Genomic DNA, 16,445 nt, shown 5'->3' with positions numbered 1-16,445 from the left:
GGTCACCAGGAAGGTAGGAAGCAAGAGGAAGAGTATTCTGGATGACAGAAGCCACAGAAACAACGAATGAACCTTCTTCCCGACTCGTCAAGGTTGACTTCTATTACCTCCTTCAGAAACCATTTTGCTTTCCTTTCTCTATCACCAAATGGACTCTTTTTTTCTAGTCTTTCACTTCACTTATATGACAAACTTAAGTGCAGAAGAGCACTCACAGAATATATTACTCAAGGTCCGTTTTGATTTGCATCAAAAGGTATTTGTTGAAATTGAACGTATTTCATAATTCTGCCTTGAGAGGAAACACGTTCTCTTTTATTCTCTCAATGTAGGTTAAAGCAAAATTATTTTCTCTTTCTTTCTCACTATTACAGTTCCAGATCTAGTCTCCCAACCAGTGTTGCTTTGTTATGGCCAGTTACTAGGGAGTGTAAACTACTGAGCAGCATTTCCCTTCTCATAAGACTATAATCTGGGAACCTCATCTGACAAAAACTATTCTCAGATCAAAAAATTTATAAGAATGGCCTCCAAACAATTCAACTATGCCAAAAATCCCCACATACAAAGTCTTGCAGGCCTTAGTCATAGGAAAGAGCTCAGGACTTTATTCATAAAGCAATCACACTTCTCAGAGATATGGTTCTAACAACAAGCTTGCTTATCAGATTTGAATTCCACAACAGCAAAGTTGAAAGAGAAAGGAGTGGTTTGGAGAAATTACCTCAAGGGAACACACAAAGCATGGAGAAATGGCAGCGGCTTGCAAAGGAGACAGACCTGAGAACACTCCAATCAGTTCAATCAGGACAAGGAATGACCTGTCATTTTAGAAAGACTTCTATCTACATGACTAAAATCAACAAAGTTTTAAAACATTTTTTAAATTATTGAGAATACATTTTTTAAAAAGTCACTATCTAAGAGAATAAACTCTTGAGTTACTAGATGCCTCAAATATTTGACTAATTAATTATCCAGACAGAAAAGCTCAGATTTTATTACATTTGACAATTATCACCCTCGGGTATTATGTAGTAGAAGAGCCACACTCAAGTATAGTAGCTACTATTTTCTTGAGCAACTACTACATGCTCTTATACATCGTGATGGATGCTTATAAGCACTAGTACTCATCCTGGTACCTAATGAGAGACACAGTCTCCATTTTACAAGGGAAACACAGAAGTGAAGGGCTGTGTCCAAGTTTATGCTGCTCTAATTTATTTAACATTTCGATTTGACACTGAAGTCCTAAACTGGATGCTGTCCATTGAACCCTAGGAATAAGACAAGCACAGTCTCTGCATCGGGAATTAAGTAGGACTGTTCTTTCTTTGTCAGGCCACCGTGGCAGCCTGCTCCTGTGCACCTTGAGGAGGACAATCAGCCAGAACTGAATAGAAAGCGAAGTCTTGTCAGAGAGCAAGGGAGTCGGGAACTTAAGATACCCTTCTCCACAAGGAGTAACATAAAAATAGGAAAGGAGCGCCGGGGTGGCTCAGTCAGCTCAGGTCATGGTTTACGGCTCCTGAGATCGCGCCCCACACCGGCCAGCTGCTGTCAGTGCAGAGCCTGCTTGGGATCCTTTGTCTCCCTGCTCTCTGCCCTCCCCCGCTCTCGCCTGGGTGCGCACGCTCGCTCTCTCAAAAATGAATAAAAATTTTTTTTAAAAATTGGAAAATGTTACTTGTGTTGTGGGAATGGGTGGGTCTGAATATATCTAATCTAATTATTTTGCACAAGAGAAAAAACTCTCGACTGAACCAAAACAACAATGAGAAAAGTTTTAATTCCGGGAATGACTTCCAGAAACGTGGATTTGATATTTTTGAAGAAAATTCCACAGAAAAACAATTACTTCATTCTCCATCCGGGACAGAAAAGCCAATTAGGATGAATATTAGGCCAAGTTTCATTTTCCCAGGACCACTCCTTTTTCCACAAAAGGAAGGGTGCCTACGGAATTACAGTAGTGACTTTCTCTTTAAAAATGAAACCTAAGAACACAGGCCAGCTAGATATCTGCACCAACATACATTTCTGGGTTTATTTTAATTTTTTTGAGAGAGACCGAGAGAGAGTGCACGAGTGGAGGAGGGGCAGAGAGAGGGGGGACAGAGGATATGAGGCCGGCTCGGTGCTGACAGCAGAGAGCCCAATGTGGGGCTTGAATTCCTGAACCATGAAATCACGACATGAGCCGAAGTCGAATGCTCAACTGACTGACCCAGGCATCTTGTCCCCCAACGTACATTTCTAACTGAACAGTTCAAACTGGGATCTTATCCTCCAGACCTTCTCCTCCACCTGTGTCTCCTGCCTCACAACCTGATATACCATGTTCTTCGCTTCAGAGTCTCTGATCCCTCCCTCTAGCTAATGCACCCCCCGGAGGCGGTGCCAAGCTTTCTCTTGAACCTGGGTCCTCACTCCCACCACACAGGACTTACTGAGGATCTACCGTGTGCTGGGAGCCTTTGCCGGTGCTGGGAATATGAAGGTGAAATAACACAGCCGCTGTTAGGAAATTTATTTTCCACTGGAGAGAACAGACATTAAATGAATATCCGTACACGCATTTTTTAACTACAAGCGTCATAAATGCTAAAAAGATAATGTGCATATATTTGTGCCGTAGAGAATATAACTGAGACCTAACAGATGTGGGGGGAAGAAGGGAGGTGCTGATGAGGGCAACAGCCTCAGAAGAAGCCAAGTACGTGGCTCTTAAAGTTGGGAGGGTCCTAGTTACCTCAAAAGGGGGTGGGGCGGGGACAGGGTGGCACAGAGAAGCACGCAGAGACAAGAAACACTGTGTGGAAAAGCACCAGCTAAGGAAGGTTGTGAGGGGACGTGCGACCAAGAGGTACCTAGTGAAGGAGTGTGGTGAACTGGGGGTGAACTGGCACAAACGGAAGCTAGAAAGAGGCCAAGAAGCCAATCCTCAGAGTGAGGAAAGGATTTTAAGCGTGGGTTTGAGAGCGAACAGAATGTGGGGGGAGGGAAGGCCCAAGCAGGACTACAGAAAACAGAGGCACTGTGATCAGATTCAGACATGCTGAGTTAGAGATGTGATGGATACCAGTGAAGCAATCAAGTAGGTACCTAGATATTCAGGTGTGAAGCTCAGAAGGGAGGTTCTAAGTTGTTGGTATACCTGGGGGGGAGTTCTTCCTACACAGGTGACACAGAAGAGAGAGAAAGGAGAGAAAATTCATTTTTCTAAATGTTTTATTTGTTTTTAAGAGAGAGAGGAAGGGGAAGGGCCAGGGAGAGAGAGGGGCAGAGGGATAGGAGCAGACTCTGCACTGAATAGAGAATGTTTCAAAAAGGAGGGAGGCATCTATCATTTGCACCTACAGGGTGGGGGTGGAGGGGGCCCACAGGGCCAGGTCTTTTGCACTTATGAGTACCGGCGACTGGAGGAGCAAATGCAGTAGAATTATGGGGTCTGAAGCCTGAAAAAGTGAGGAAGGAGAATGAGATAGGGCAGAAAACTCTGGAGAAGTCTGTGAACATAGGGAGAGAAGTAGAGAGAAAGGGGAAGGGAATGCACATTCCAGGGAGACTTTTTGTTGTTTCTTTTTTCCCCTTCATGTCGGAGTTTATATTTTTATAGTAAAAATTCACACAGAGGTAGAGACAGACAAATGGGGAGGGGTGCAGGAAGGGAGGGGCCCTGGGGGGGCCAATTGATACACTGGGGCTCCTAGTTGGGATCGGCCATCCATATCTGACGCAGATCTGCATTGCAAAGAAAACCAACTGTTTTCTCCACTGAATTCAAGAGGGAAGTAGCAAAGGACAGCATGGATTTATGGGACATGGCAATCCTCTGGCAAAGAATGAAGGATTTCTCATCTGATGACATTTGATCTTTCTTTGATTAGGAGACCACTCGATCGGTTGTGAGGGGTGCAGAGCGTAGATCAGCAGCCAGGAGGGAAAGAAAGGATTGTTGCAAATAACTGAAAGCAGCAAAGCAGGGAAACGCCGAGATAACAAAACAGGGTCTCCCAAAGGAGTTGCCGGCCAGGAATTACAGAGGGATCCATTTCCTGCCTTTTTTCCAGCAAACTCATTCCTCCGGGCCTGACCAACAGTCTTCAATTCCAGGAGGACTCTTCCATTGTAGGGAAGGAAAAGGTTTTCCATGACACTTTTAAGGTCCCTGACTCTGAAAATGAAACCGACAAGAGAGATGCACAGGAGAAAAGCATACACATGTGTATAAGGGAAGTTTTATGTGACCTGGGAAACTTCACAAGGAAATGAACACCCAAAGAAATAGTTATACCTTAGTATTTTTAATGCTAGGTTTTGATGAAGAGTGGGTAGTCGTGTAGAAATAGGATAGGTCGGAGTACGAGTGGCAATATAGAAAACTGGAGGAAATTTAGCAAGACCTGTCTGTTTAGATTCTTCCTGGAATTCCTTTGTCTTTGGAGAAATGGAGAGCTCTTTTCTTCCAGGTACAGGGAGGGGACCTCTTGCATGAGGGTCTTATGGCCTGCTGCAGGGGAGAAGGGCGAGAGGAGGTCACAGAGAGTTTCCTGCTCTGTGTTCTCAAACTCCTTTGGCTTGAGATATTCAATGTGTTCAGCTGCCGTTATGTTGGGTCAGTGAGTCCCAAACCCCACTGCCACCTCTCCGCCACAGAGAAAGAGTGGGTCACCCCACTGTCGGCTCTCTATCCTTCCGTTCATACTTCTTTGTAAACATTTTTTACACTTATTTTTTTATTTTTTTTTTAAATTTATTTCTGAGAGAGAGAGAGAGAGACAGCGTGAACAGGGGAGGGTCAGAGAGAGAGGAGACCCAGAATCTGAAGCAGGCTCCAGGCTCTGAGCTGTCAGCACAGAGCCGGATGCAGGGCTGGAACCCACGAACCGTTAGATCATGACCTGAGCCAAAATCAGACGCTTAGCTGACTGAGCCACCCAGGTGCCCCACACCTCTTTTTAGAAAGAACTTAACACATCACTGTGTTATCTGCTTAAGATCTATCTTAAGAAGACTTTCTATTCGACTAGGCTTTAAAGTCACCAAGGACAGTGACTGTCCGGCTTTGTTCATCTCTAGTTTTTAGCAGGGTCTCAACAAGTGACAAGTGGCAGAAATGAAAAAAAAAAAATTGAAATATCATTTCTCTGCTCCAAGGGTATAAAAACACAAAAAAGGATGGGGACGAAAAGAAGACTATAGATCTGTTGCTGAAAGATTTACTATACACTAAAAACAATAAGCAAAGACAAAAATTTCTCAAGACGCTCAAAACTTCTGAGTAATACACAGAGAAGGAAATGTCTTCAAAGAGTAATTAAGCTGAGACAACGATCAATCACAGGTGCTACCAGGGATCTGTATGGTGATAAGCAAGTTGGATGGGTGAAAAGAAGTCTCTTAAGTCTTTTTTTTTTTTCCTTAGTAGAACTTCAATAGAGGTTTTGTTTCTCCTCCAAGCTTTCCTTCAGCAAAAATTCCCTATAAGCGACACTTTACTATAGAGTCTGATCCTGTAACATAAAAGCCATTCCAGCAGCAGCGGACTGGCTTTCAAACACCCCTATGTCCACATAATAACACATTTGGAAATCTGCAATCACATGTGGAACAGGGGTGTCCATCTGGCTTCCTTATTCAGAATTTATGTATATTTATATGCAGAACTTATATACATATGTATATGTATACATGTAAATGCAATTACTTAAGCATTTAATAAAAGGATAGACCAATAAATGGGGATGGACAGATGGATAGGTAGGTAGACAGATGATAGATCAGTGAAGGGATAAATGGATAAGTGAACAGATAAATGACCAAAATCTGGCTTACACATTACAGGTTATTGAATAACAAATGATATATATTTTCCTGGAAATTAAGGGAAGAGAAAGAAGTTAAAGTACAAATAAAGGATTGTACTTCCTGTATTTATTCACAAAAATACTTTAATTTTAAGATCAATCGCTAGGATGATGAAAACATTAAAAAGCAGAGGTCATCATTCTTTAACTATTCGGTCAATCTGGGATGACAGCCTGTAGCTTCCTGCTATGAAATATTAAGAATTTGAAACAATTCCTTTTATCTCTCCCATTCTGTTCTATGTAGTTTTGTTAACTGTGTTATCATTAACAAGATTTGTAACACTTTCTTCTTGTGTGGTAATGATAAGTCTCACAATTGTTTAATCTTAGTCCATACTGAAGTTAATCCAATGATCCCAGAGGGGAGGGGAGGGAGCGAGGGGGATGGGAAAAATGGGTGACGGGAGTGGGAGATACAGAATTCCGGTTACGGAATGAATAAATCATGGAAGTGAAAGGTACTGCACAGAGAATCTCATCAACGGTGTTGTAACAGCGTTGTGTGGTGACCCGCAGTAGCCACACTCATGGTGAGCCCAATGAAGAGACTTGTTGAATCACTGTGTTGTACATCTGAAACTAAAGCAACATTGTGTGTCAACTATACTTCAATTAAAAAATAATAAAAATAAAATAAAATTAATTCAATGATCTTTCTACATGTGAGACTAAACTTTTCTAACTAATGAACATCTTGTTTGTGTAGAAGTAGGCCTATGCCTCTTTGTAAAGCTGTAGCTGGTCAATATTGCTAAATATGGGCAGCATTTGTGACAATCTTCCTCAGAGAATTTGTATTTAGCTCATCTTAAAAAGCTCAAGATATAACGGTTAATCTCACTGATTTCCATATTTGGGTGAAACGGGGGAGACAGTACAAACACAATTATTACTGAATTGCAATAACATCTGAAAAATTCCCAACTCACATCACGTATAGAATACAGGCCTCCACTCTTCTCTGGACCCAGGAGTTTCTTCATGTTTTCCTTTATGTTTTCTTTTCTCTGTTGTCTGAAAGTCTTCTCCTGATCACACAGAGCCATACTGAATCGGAGGTCTGGGGATGAACTGTATAGAAAATAGACGGTCATGAGCCTATGTCCCCAATAGCTTTGTTATAATCACCCAGTCCCACTCCCCGGAGGCTATGCTGACATATGCTCACTGTTCCCCTCAAGCCATTTTCTAGAAGGGGATCTGAAACAAGGGTATAAAATGATGGCTGTCTTTCTTTTTTCTTTTTTTTTTTAGTTTTGTCCATTGTTCTAACTTTATTATTGTTTTATAGTTTATAGTCAAGTTGGTTTCCATATAACATGCAGTGCTCATCCCAACAAGTGACCTCCTCCATGCCCATGCCTGTCACCCATTTCCCCCTCTTCCCCATCCCCCATCAACCCTCAGTTTGTTCTCAGTATTTAAGAGTCTCTTATGGTTTGCCTCCCTCCCTCTCCCCAATTATTTTTTCCCCTTCCCCTCCGCAACAGTCCTCTGTTAAGTTTCTCCTGTTCACATATGAAAACATATGGTATCTGATCTCTGCCTGACTTATTTCACTTAGTCTAACACCCTCGAGTTCCATCCACGTTGCTACACATGGCCAGATTTCATTGTTTCTCATTGCCATGTAGTATTCCATTGTATAGATAAACCATATCTTCTTGATCCATTCGTCCGTTGATGGACACTTAGGCTTTTTCCATATTTTGGCTATTGTTGAGAGTGCTGCTATGAACATTGGGGTACATGTGCCCCTATGCATTAGCACCCCTGTATCCCTTGGGTAGATTCCTAGCTGTGCTATTGCTGGGTCATAGGGGAGTTCTATTGTTAATTTTTTGAGGAACCTCCACACTGTTTTCCAGAGGGGTTGCACCAGTTTCCATTCCCACCAACAGTATCGGAGGGTGCCCGTTTCTCCACATCCTCGCCAGCACCTATAGTCTCCTGATTTCTTCATTTTAGCCACTCTGACTGGCGTGAAGTGGCATCTCAATGTGGTTTTGATTTCTATTTCCCTGATGATGAGTGATGTTGAGCATTGTTTATTAGCCAAATATTAGTGTCTATTAGCCAAAATGATGGCTGTCTTAAAGCCCTATGTCCCAAGGTGTGTTTCCAGAAAATCTGGAGTAGGAGATGCTTTAGAAAAAATAAGCAAGCACACAAACAGCCCCTGAGAAATTCATCTTAGGATAGTAAAGATTCTGGGAAGTAATTCGGAAAGTAAACCTGTTGAGGTCTGTTTGGCATAGTATTTCCCAAATTTATTTGAGCAAGAATTCCTTCCCCTGGCCTTCCATCCCCCACTTCTCCATGACATAGCATTAACATTCCAAAGAGTTATGTTCTGAGGAGCATACCGGCAGAAATACTGTCTTAATGAATTGCCTTGTCTAAGAGATGTCTTCCTGTGACAAAAAAAAAGGAACTGCTAATACTAGAACTTCAGACAGAGCCACGTCATTTTGACTGGAGGATTTCAGAACCTTTTCATTGTATACCCTTCCTAACAGCAGCAGCAGCAGCAGCAGCAGTTCTCGGGTCCCCAGACTATGCCAAAAACCACTTTAGATACATAGGCATGTATCACTGCAGAAATAATGGGAGTAAATCTCACACATTATTATACAATATACATTTTTTATAACTGCCTATTACAGATCCAAAAAACTGAAGCTCTGAGAGATGATGCAAATAAATCCAAATGTAGAAAGTAAGATTTCACTAATAAAATATTGCCTCTTTACCATTCATAAAAGCAAGTCCTTCCCTTCAGAGTGAATTAAATTTAATTACCATTTCTGTTAATTCAGTGTATCTCTTCCTTGTAAAATGTAGACCAAAAGAAGAGACTCGATAGCCTCTGGGCTATGTGCTCTACAGTATTTGATTATAAATAATATTTTAATTACTTCTTCAGAAGGGACAGATATGGATAACTCAAAAAAGAGGAAGTATGATTAATAATGAATAACAGAAGAATATTTAGTTTCACTAGCAAATTTTAAAAATATTCTTATCAATAATTTTTAAGAAATATTTTAAGTATTTATTTTCCAGTACAAAGTAAATATATTCACTTTGGGAATATAAATTTGCAAAATACTTTTGAAAGTGACTAAATGATGAGTACCAAATAACTTAAAATATTTCATATTTAAAAATAAAATAATTAAAATGTGTATGGCCTTTGAGCAATTTTATTTTTGAATATCTGCTTTATGAAAACAACTGTTAAGGATGCTTGGGTGACTTAGGCAGTTAAGTCATCCATTAAGACTCTTGATCTTGGTTCAGGTCATGATATCCTGGGTGATGAGATGTAGCTCCAAGTCAGGCCCTATGCCTGCTTGGGATTTTCTCTCTCCCTCCCTCTGCCCCTCCCACACTCAAAATAAATAAATCAACTTAAAAAAAAGAAAATTAACTGTTAATTTTGAAAAGATCATTTAGCCATTTTGTCCAATAATAAAAAATGATCAGTATAGCATATTAAATCATTGGATTGTACAGTTATTAAGTTCGATAATTATGATGCTTATGTAACAAGGAGGAAAAGAGTTAAGAGTCAACATTTATTTTAAGTCAAATCTTAGGGGTAAACTCTCTATTATTATTTATTACAATACATTAAGTTGAGTATCTTCTAACCATTTTGAGAAATAAAAATCTCACCTGCACAGTTCTTTCTGTGAATCTGCCTCAATTGTGTTTCCTTTTCTGCTCCTCAGAGTAACCACTACCTTAAAGTTACTCTTTATTATTCCAATATATTTATACATTTATGAATTATAATTATTTATACATTTATAAATTATAATTATTTATAATTTCTCAGTATATATTTATATCTTTAAGTAACATGAAGAGACATTTTGTTTTTAATTTTTTCTAAATTCTATCAATTATATGTATTCTGCAGTATATTTTCCATTGAACACTTTGTTTTTGAGATTCATCTGTGTTTATATATAGGAATAATTCAAACATTTTTTACTAATATGGAATATTTCTGTTATATGATTATAGCATTACTTATCCATGAATACTGAGGTTGCTTTGAATTTCTGTAAACTATTACAAACAGTTTTACTGTGAACATGTGGTGTACATGTAGAAAATTTTTCTATTTTCTATTAATATAAAATAATATATGCTCTTTTCCTAAAGAACAGCTCATTAAATCATCACACTAGATAGGCTTATAAAATACTCTTTTCTTATTTTACAAAGGAGCAAAAGTGTCATTAAAAATCTTTCAACTGTTAACATAAAATGCAAGAGGCAGATTTAAAAGGAGTTCTCACTCTGAAACTCATGTTCCTTGTAATATACTAGGTAATATACTTGTAATACACTATGCCGGTCACTATCCTACATTAAACACAAGGAGCATGATTTTTCAGAAAACCTATGAACAGGGCAATGAACACAGATATTTAGAAGATATCAGTACAAACATGTAAAAGAAAATTCAAAATTGTTGAGTAATTTTATAAGTATATTAACAAGTTTGGTTCATTTATTTCCTCCTTTATATATTATCTTTAACTGTTTAATCTGCTTTGTTGATTTTATTTTATATCTAATGAAAGACATTCCATGGAAAGTTGAATTTTTCTTTAAATAACATTTCTAGGGCGCCATGGTGCTCTTGCTTTCAGCTCAGATCATGATATTGCAGCTTCGTCCCACATTGGGGTGCCAATGGGCTGCCAGCACAGAGCCGGCTTAGGATTNAATAGTTTGATTAAAATTCATTATAAATATAGAGTAAATTGCTTCTGAATATATATCTTATTTTGATGAGTTTTTCCCCTCCATTTTTTCTTATCTGTGCTTTGTTAAAGTGAATTTCTTTTACTTAATATGGTCCTAATTACATCAGTGTAGACCATTTCCCATTAAGACAACTAGCATGACTTTCTAGTCAAATAGCAAAAGTTCTTTTAATATCATGCTAAAATATACCACATTTAAAAAAGTTTTTAGACAGATAAAGAGAGAGCCTGAGTGGGAGAGAGGGGCAGGTGGGGGTCAGGGAGAGAGAGAGAGAAAGAGAGAATCTTAAGCAGGCTTCACAATGTGGGGCTGGATCCCAAGATCCTAGGATCATGACCTGAGCTGAAATCAAGAGTAAGATGCTCAACTGACTGAGCCATCCAGGTACCCTTAAAATATACCGTGTTTTAGCAAGAATCAACACAATGCAAAACAACACAACTCAGTTACTTGGACTGTCCTGTGATATTTCCTGACATATTTTGAGGGACAGTGGTAATTTATGTAATAATTTATGAGATTGAATCAATGTGTTCTGGGAACCCAAATAAGAGAAAGAAATACCAAATCCAATGTCAATATAGCCATCATCATTCATTTGGCAAATCACAATATAGGAGAATGTTACACTAATATATGCAGTGTTTGGGTAAATTAAATGTGTACCAGTTACTTTGGTAAAACCCACTTCAAGGGAAGTTCAAGGAGATGCAGAGAGTTTGAGGGAGGTGGGATGTACTGAACTCAGCGTTAGATCCAGCTAAGTCTCCAGGCAGACCTAACTCCCCCTAAGATGCACCGCTTGAAAATAAATAAATGATTTTCCAACATTTTTTTGGAGGCCACTTTGAAAGAGTAACATGGTTCATGGAACTTTACTATCTCTGTGAACAAAAACAATCTCAGTTTTCAGTTTTTTCCTTTTTATAGTTTCCTGTTTATGTTTACTTTCATGTTCTTGAATATCTATCTGAATCAACAATGAAAAATAGGCTTAAATAACCATAGCTGCTCATTTCTATGGGAAATAGGTAAGAGGGAGGACTCTTTCTAAAAGCCCTTATTATTGAACTGATAAGCCTTGAACTCTATTATGTGAAGACCAAACTACAGGAAAAGTAGCAAAGATATAAAGTTTATTATTTTTTTTAATGCCATAGCTCTTAGGGAAGAGCTAAAGAAAAGATTATTTAATGTGCTGTTTATGTTCAAAAGCTGTCAGAATTATTTCATATTTAAAAGTTTACCCTTAACAATTAAAATAAATCAGTGGATCACTCACAATATTTTCCACCCAATGAAATAAATGTACTTACCAAACTTCAAGAGACATTTCCAGAAACATTTCAGTGACCTAAAACAGATACATTCATCAGATTAGGTCATAAAATGGATGTGTATCACATATAATGCAAACAAAGTCAAAACAATTTTTGAGTGCTAGTTTATTTTTAACCTAAGAGAATCCTAAAAATAAAAGTAACATAGCTTTATGAAGACCCTAAGTCATATTTCAATAAATATATGTTTTACTATTTTTCACGATATGAATCTACATAATCAGTCATTTTAGTAAATATAAGAATTGCCTCTGCATAATTGTTTTCCTTCTTCACTAAAATGAAGGAGTTGAGTTCTGCAATCATTACGCATGAGACATAAAAATTGTCTGAGCTCTAGGGGCACCTGGGCGTCTAGTCAGTTAAGTGTCCAACTCTTTTTTTTTTTTTTAATGTTTACTTATTTTTGAGAGAGAGACAGAGTGGGGGGTTGGGGGGGAGCAGAGACAGGAGACACAGAATCCGAAGCAGGCTCCAGACTCTGAGTTGTCAGCACAGAGCCCAGTGAAGTGCTTCAACCCATGAACCATGACATCATGACCTGAGTGGAATTCGGACGCCCAACTGACTGAGCCACCCAGGTGCCCATAAGTGTCCAACTCTTGATTTCAGCTCAGATCATGATCTCACAGGGTTTGTGGGTTCAAGTCCCGCAGTGGGCTCTGCACTGACAACATGGAGCCTGCTTAGGATTCTCTCTCTCCCTCTCTCCCCTACTCGTGTGTGTGTGCGTGCGCTCTCTACACCACCCCCGTTTCAAAATAAATCAACATTATAAGAAATTGCCTGAGCTCTAAAAACTAAGATACTGTGCCTGTGATTCAGGAACTGTCCCCAGGCCTCCAAATAGAGGTGGAAATGGTAAGGAGGTTAAAGAAAGCCTAGGTGAAAATTCACACATGTGCGTTTATGACAAGTGTGGGCTGTCATAGACTGGAGACAGAACACCTAGCCAAGGTGGCAGCAGGACTGTGGCCAGCCAACTATGGCGGCTCAAGAAACATCTACAAATGGGAGGTGGGGCTCAGGTTTTCATTTTTCAACACTGTGTGAGCTAACCAAATTTCTAGGAGGACTCTGGCCTGCCAATGAGCCAATATTAGTCAAATGGAAAACAGAGTGATTAATATCCAAAGAAAAAAGGGGTATTAAAAGGTATCTCTCCAGAGACTATAATTCTGTTGTATAGAAAGACATTCTCTGTACTATCCCTGCCATTAGTTATGAATAATATAATTTTGGACTGTCCTGAGAACCAATTGAGAAAATGTTTTGCAGATTGCTGCATAATTATAAATTGGTGCTATTATTTTTATTATATCAGTTACCATAGAATATAGTTAGAGCGAATCTGCCCAATACCTTCAAATAGACCAGAACTCAGATATGCCTCTTAAAAGGTGAAGAGGGCATTTTTAGAAGCAACACAAAATGCTATAGATTACTGGCTTTGTTTTCTTTTTGGTTTCAGAGGATGGAAAAAAACAAACTAGAAGGAGCTTCCCAAAAGGTTAGAAAAAGTTCATGGATAATTCTCAGCACTTAATTTTATGAATAAGAAAAAGGTATTGAAATCATCTGTACAAGAATTTGCCTCTCCCACTAAACTGTATCTATCTTATATAGACCTATCTTATATACATATCTTACATACATTCATATGTATCTTATGGATATATGTATCATATGTATCTATTTTATATAGATCTCTATCACTAGTTCATTGCAGTATATGGCACATGACACGTAATCAATATCTGCTGAATTACTGTGCATGTGTGTGTGAGGGGAGCACATGAGGCAATCTTTTCTTGTTAAGAAACATTCCATCGCTACTAAACATAAAACCATGGGCTGGTGTAACACAGCCAGCCATTCCTATGAAGTCCTATGAACCTTTACTCACCAAAGCAGCATATCAGTATCACTTTGAAGTTAACAAAATAATCAAGAACCCCAGTACAAGTGGAATTACACATGCCCAGATGAATCATAGTACAGTTATAAGTCAAAAAGATGACTGGCTTGGCGTGCCTGGGTGGCTCAGTCTCTTAAGTGTCCGACTTTGGCTCAGGTCATGATTTCACGGTTCATGAGTTCGAGCTCCATGTTGGGCTCTGTGCTGACAGCTTGGAGCCTGCTTTGGATTCTGTGTCTCCCTCTCTCTTTGCCCTCCCCCGCTCATGCTCTGTCACTCTCAAAAATAAATAAACATTAAAAAATTTTTTTTTAAAAAAGGTGACTGGCTTCCAAACAATTAATATAACTGCTGTCTGTTTTACCCATGCTAGTAGCACTGCTCAGACCACATCCCGGCACATCATGTCTATTCCTGTTTCTAAATTTCAAATGGAGTCTTTCCCAAAGAGGGCTTAGAAAACTTTATATCGGATGAGATTACTTAGGATATTTAGTGAGAAAAACAAGACATGGGTAAAAACATGATCTGTTTGCCACCCTCCATGCTCCCAAGTACATGAAAGCTGGTATTAAAATAAGACTAGATTTACTGTTTTCATTTCCAGAGGGCAAAAACACCATGGATTAATGGAAACTAAAAGAACAACATTACAACCCATTGTGAAGTTTTCTAACAAACGGAAAGATTTTAAGCTGGAATGAGCTTCCTAGTCCAATGTGCCACGTCATGACAGACTTGAGAAAAGAGATGGCTACCCAACTGACAGGCCAACTGGCATTATATCTCATGACAACTTTCCTGACAACTTAATAAATGAAAGGAAAATCAACTCTGCTATGTATTTGTCTTCAGAATGTCCCTTACACATCCAGGCATAGCACTTCTTGGCTGAGACATCCATAAATCCTCAACTGACTGATAAGAAGGGAGGATGAGAAAAGTGAAGACGCAGGATTCCTGCCACTGGGAATATTACAGAATGTGGTGCGGAGGGACTTGTTACATGGATGGGGATCTTCACTTCCTCATGTTGCCCAAGTGGATCACCCACCATCTGGAGGAAATTTTAAACTCTCCCACTTGATGTGCTATGCTCAGACATGCCGTGAAGACTGACATTTACAATCTCTCTGCACCTTTTACCTGAAACATGTCATTCAGTGCAATAGCCACAAAAGCATGTACTTCCTGTGAGGCATTAAACAAGTATTATAAGTTCCTTCCCACTCACTGCATGAAGTAGTTTTGTATCACAGTCTTCTACATTGCTGGTATTACCAAGGTAAGCTGACAGAAAGGTGACCCCACCTGCCTGGGTCTCCCCAACCCCATACGCTTAGCTAGGACCCAGACGAAGGGGAAGAACTCCACCTCTTCTAGGAATTATAAATGTAAGAAGCAGGCTGTGCTCTGTGTGCATTCTTGTGGAAAACAACAATCTCATCTTTGAATTCCACAGTGGAAAGCAATGCTAGATGCTTACAATGGGGGATGTTCAGGGTGGGGAGGCGGTGGGGGCCCAGAGGAGAGAACCTAAATAGAGAAGACATTTTCAACCTAAAAATAATGTTTGAAAAGTATCTAATCCACTAACCCTCTTGCAAACTTTCCAGGGTCATTTTGAAATGATAAAGCTAAAGCAACAAGCATAGTGCTTGGCATGAAAGAGGTTGTTTAAAATTATTGTCACAAAGAGATGCACACAAACGATTTTAAACTTGAGAACCTGCTCTATTGGTAAAGAGCTCCCCAAATACTCTCTGCCTTTTCTTATTAACGTACTCTAGCATTTACAACCTTAACTTGCAATAAAACATTATATTGAGTTTGGATCCCTCCTGAGTCAGGGTACTCTTTTTCTCCCCGTCAACAGACTTACACAGCAACGAATCACAATGCAGTTTTGATAATAATTTATATCGCCTGGGAGAACTACAGAATATTGTCTGCTTTGCCCGTATATACCTGACCTGTACAGAACAAAATAAAATTATATTTCAGAAATAAGGGCTACCTGCGCTAAGAATCATGTTTCCGTACACTACAAATCTATCCAATGAAGAAGGAACCAAATGTAGATCTAACAGAAGCAACTCCACTGTGGAGTGGAAAGTACAATCCCACCAGTGCAAGCCAGGTCACATCCAGATAAATTCTGCACGTTTAAAACGGAATGAGCTGAGTGTTATGTGGAAACTAATTTGACAATAAACTATTTGTAAAAAAAAAAACAAAAAACGGAATGAGGACTGCTAAAACCACTTTTTAAAATGTGTCTGATTGTTAATAACACAAAAAACTAATGGTTTTTAAATTGAGATAAAATTGACATTTAACATTAGTTTCAGGTATATAACATAATGATTCAACATTTATACATATTGCAAAATGATCAGCACAGTAAGTCTGGTAACATACGTGATTTCTTAAGAAAATAAAATTAGCGTTTACTACCAGGAATCATCTAATCCATTCACCCAAGAATTCAGGATAACTGTGTCCCTTTCCCCTCCCACCAAA

General features: G+C 39.1%; 1 protein-coding gene across 2 annotated transcripts in view; it reads right to left on the bottom strand.

Annotated features, from left to right (window-relative positions):
- PLA2G4A (phospholipase A2 group IVA) overlaps nt 1–16,445 on the bottom strand; it is a 164,460-nt gene that overhangs the window by 66,827 nt on the left and 81,188 nt on the right. For both annotated transcript variants that reach the window (XM_077763286.1, XM_077763287.1), the window contains 2 exons: nt 11,981–12,018; nt 6,806–6,947 (listed from right to left, as the gene is read on the bottom strand). In XM_077763286.1, coding sequence (XP_077619412.1) covers nt 6,806–6,947; nt 11,981–12,018 — 180 coding nt within the window. The remainder of the gene's footprint in view (nt 1–6,805; nt 6,948–11,980; nt 12,019–16,445) is intronic.

Source organism: Crocuta crocuta, unplaced genomic scaffold (genome assembly GCF_008692635.1).
Source record: "Crocuta crocuta isolate KB4526 unplaced genomic scaffold, BGI_CrCroc_1.0 scaffold3, whole genome shotgun sequence".
Lineage (NCBI taxonomy): Eukaryota > Metazoa > Chordata > Mammalia > Carnivora > Hyaenidae > Crocuta > Crocuta crocuta.
This window is presented reverse-complemented; position numbering and strand designations above follow the sequence as displayed.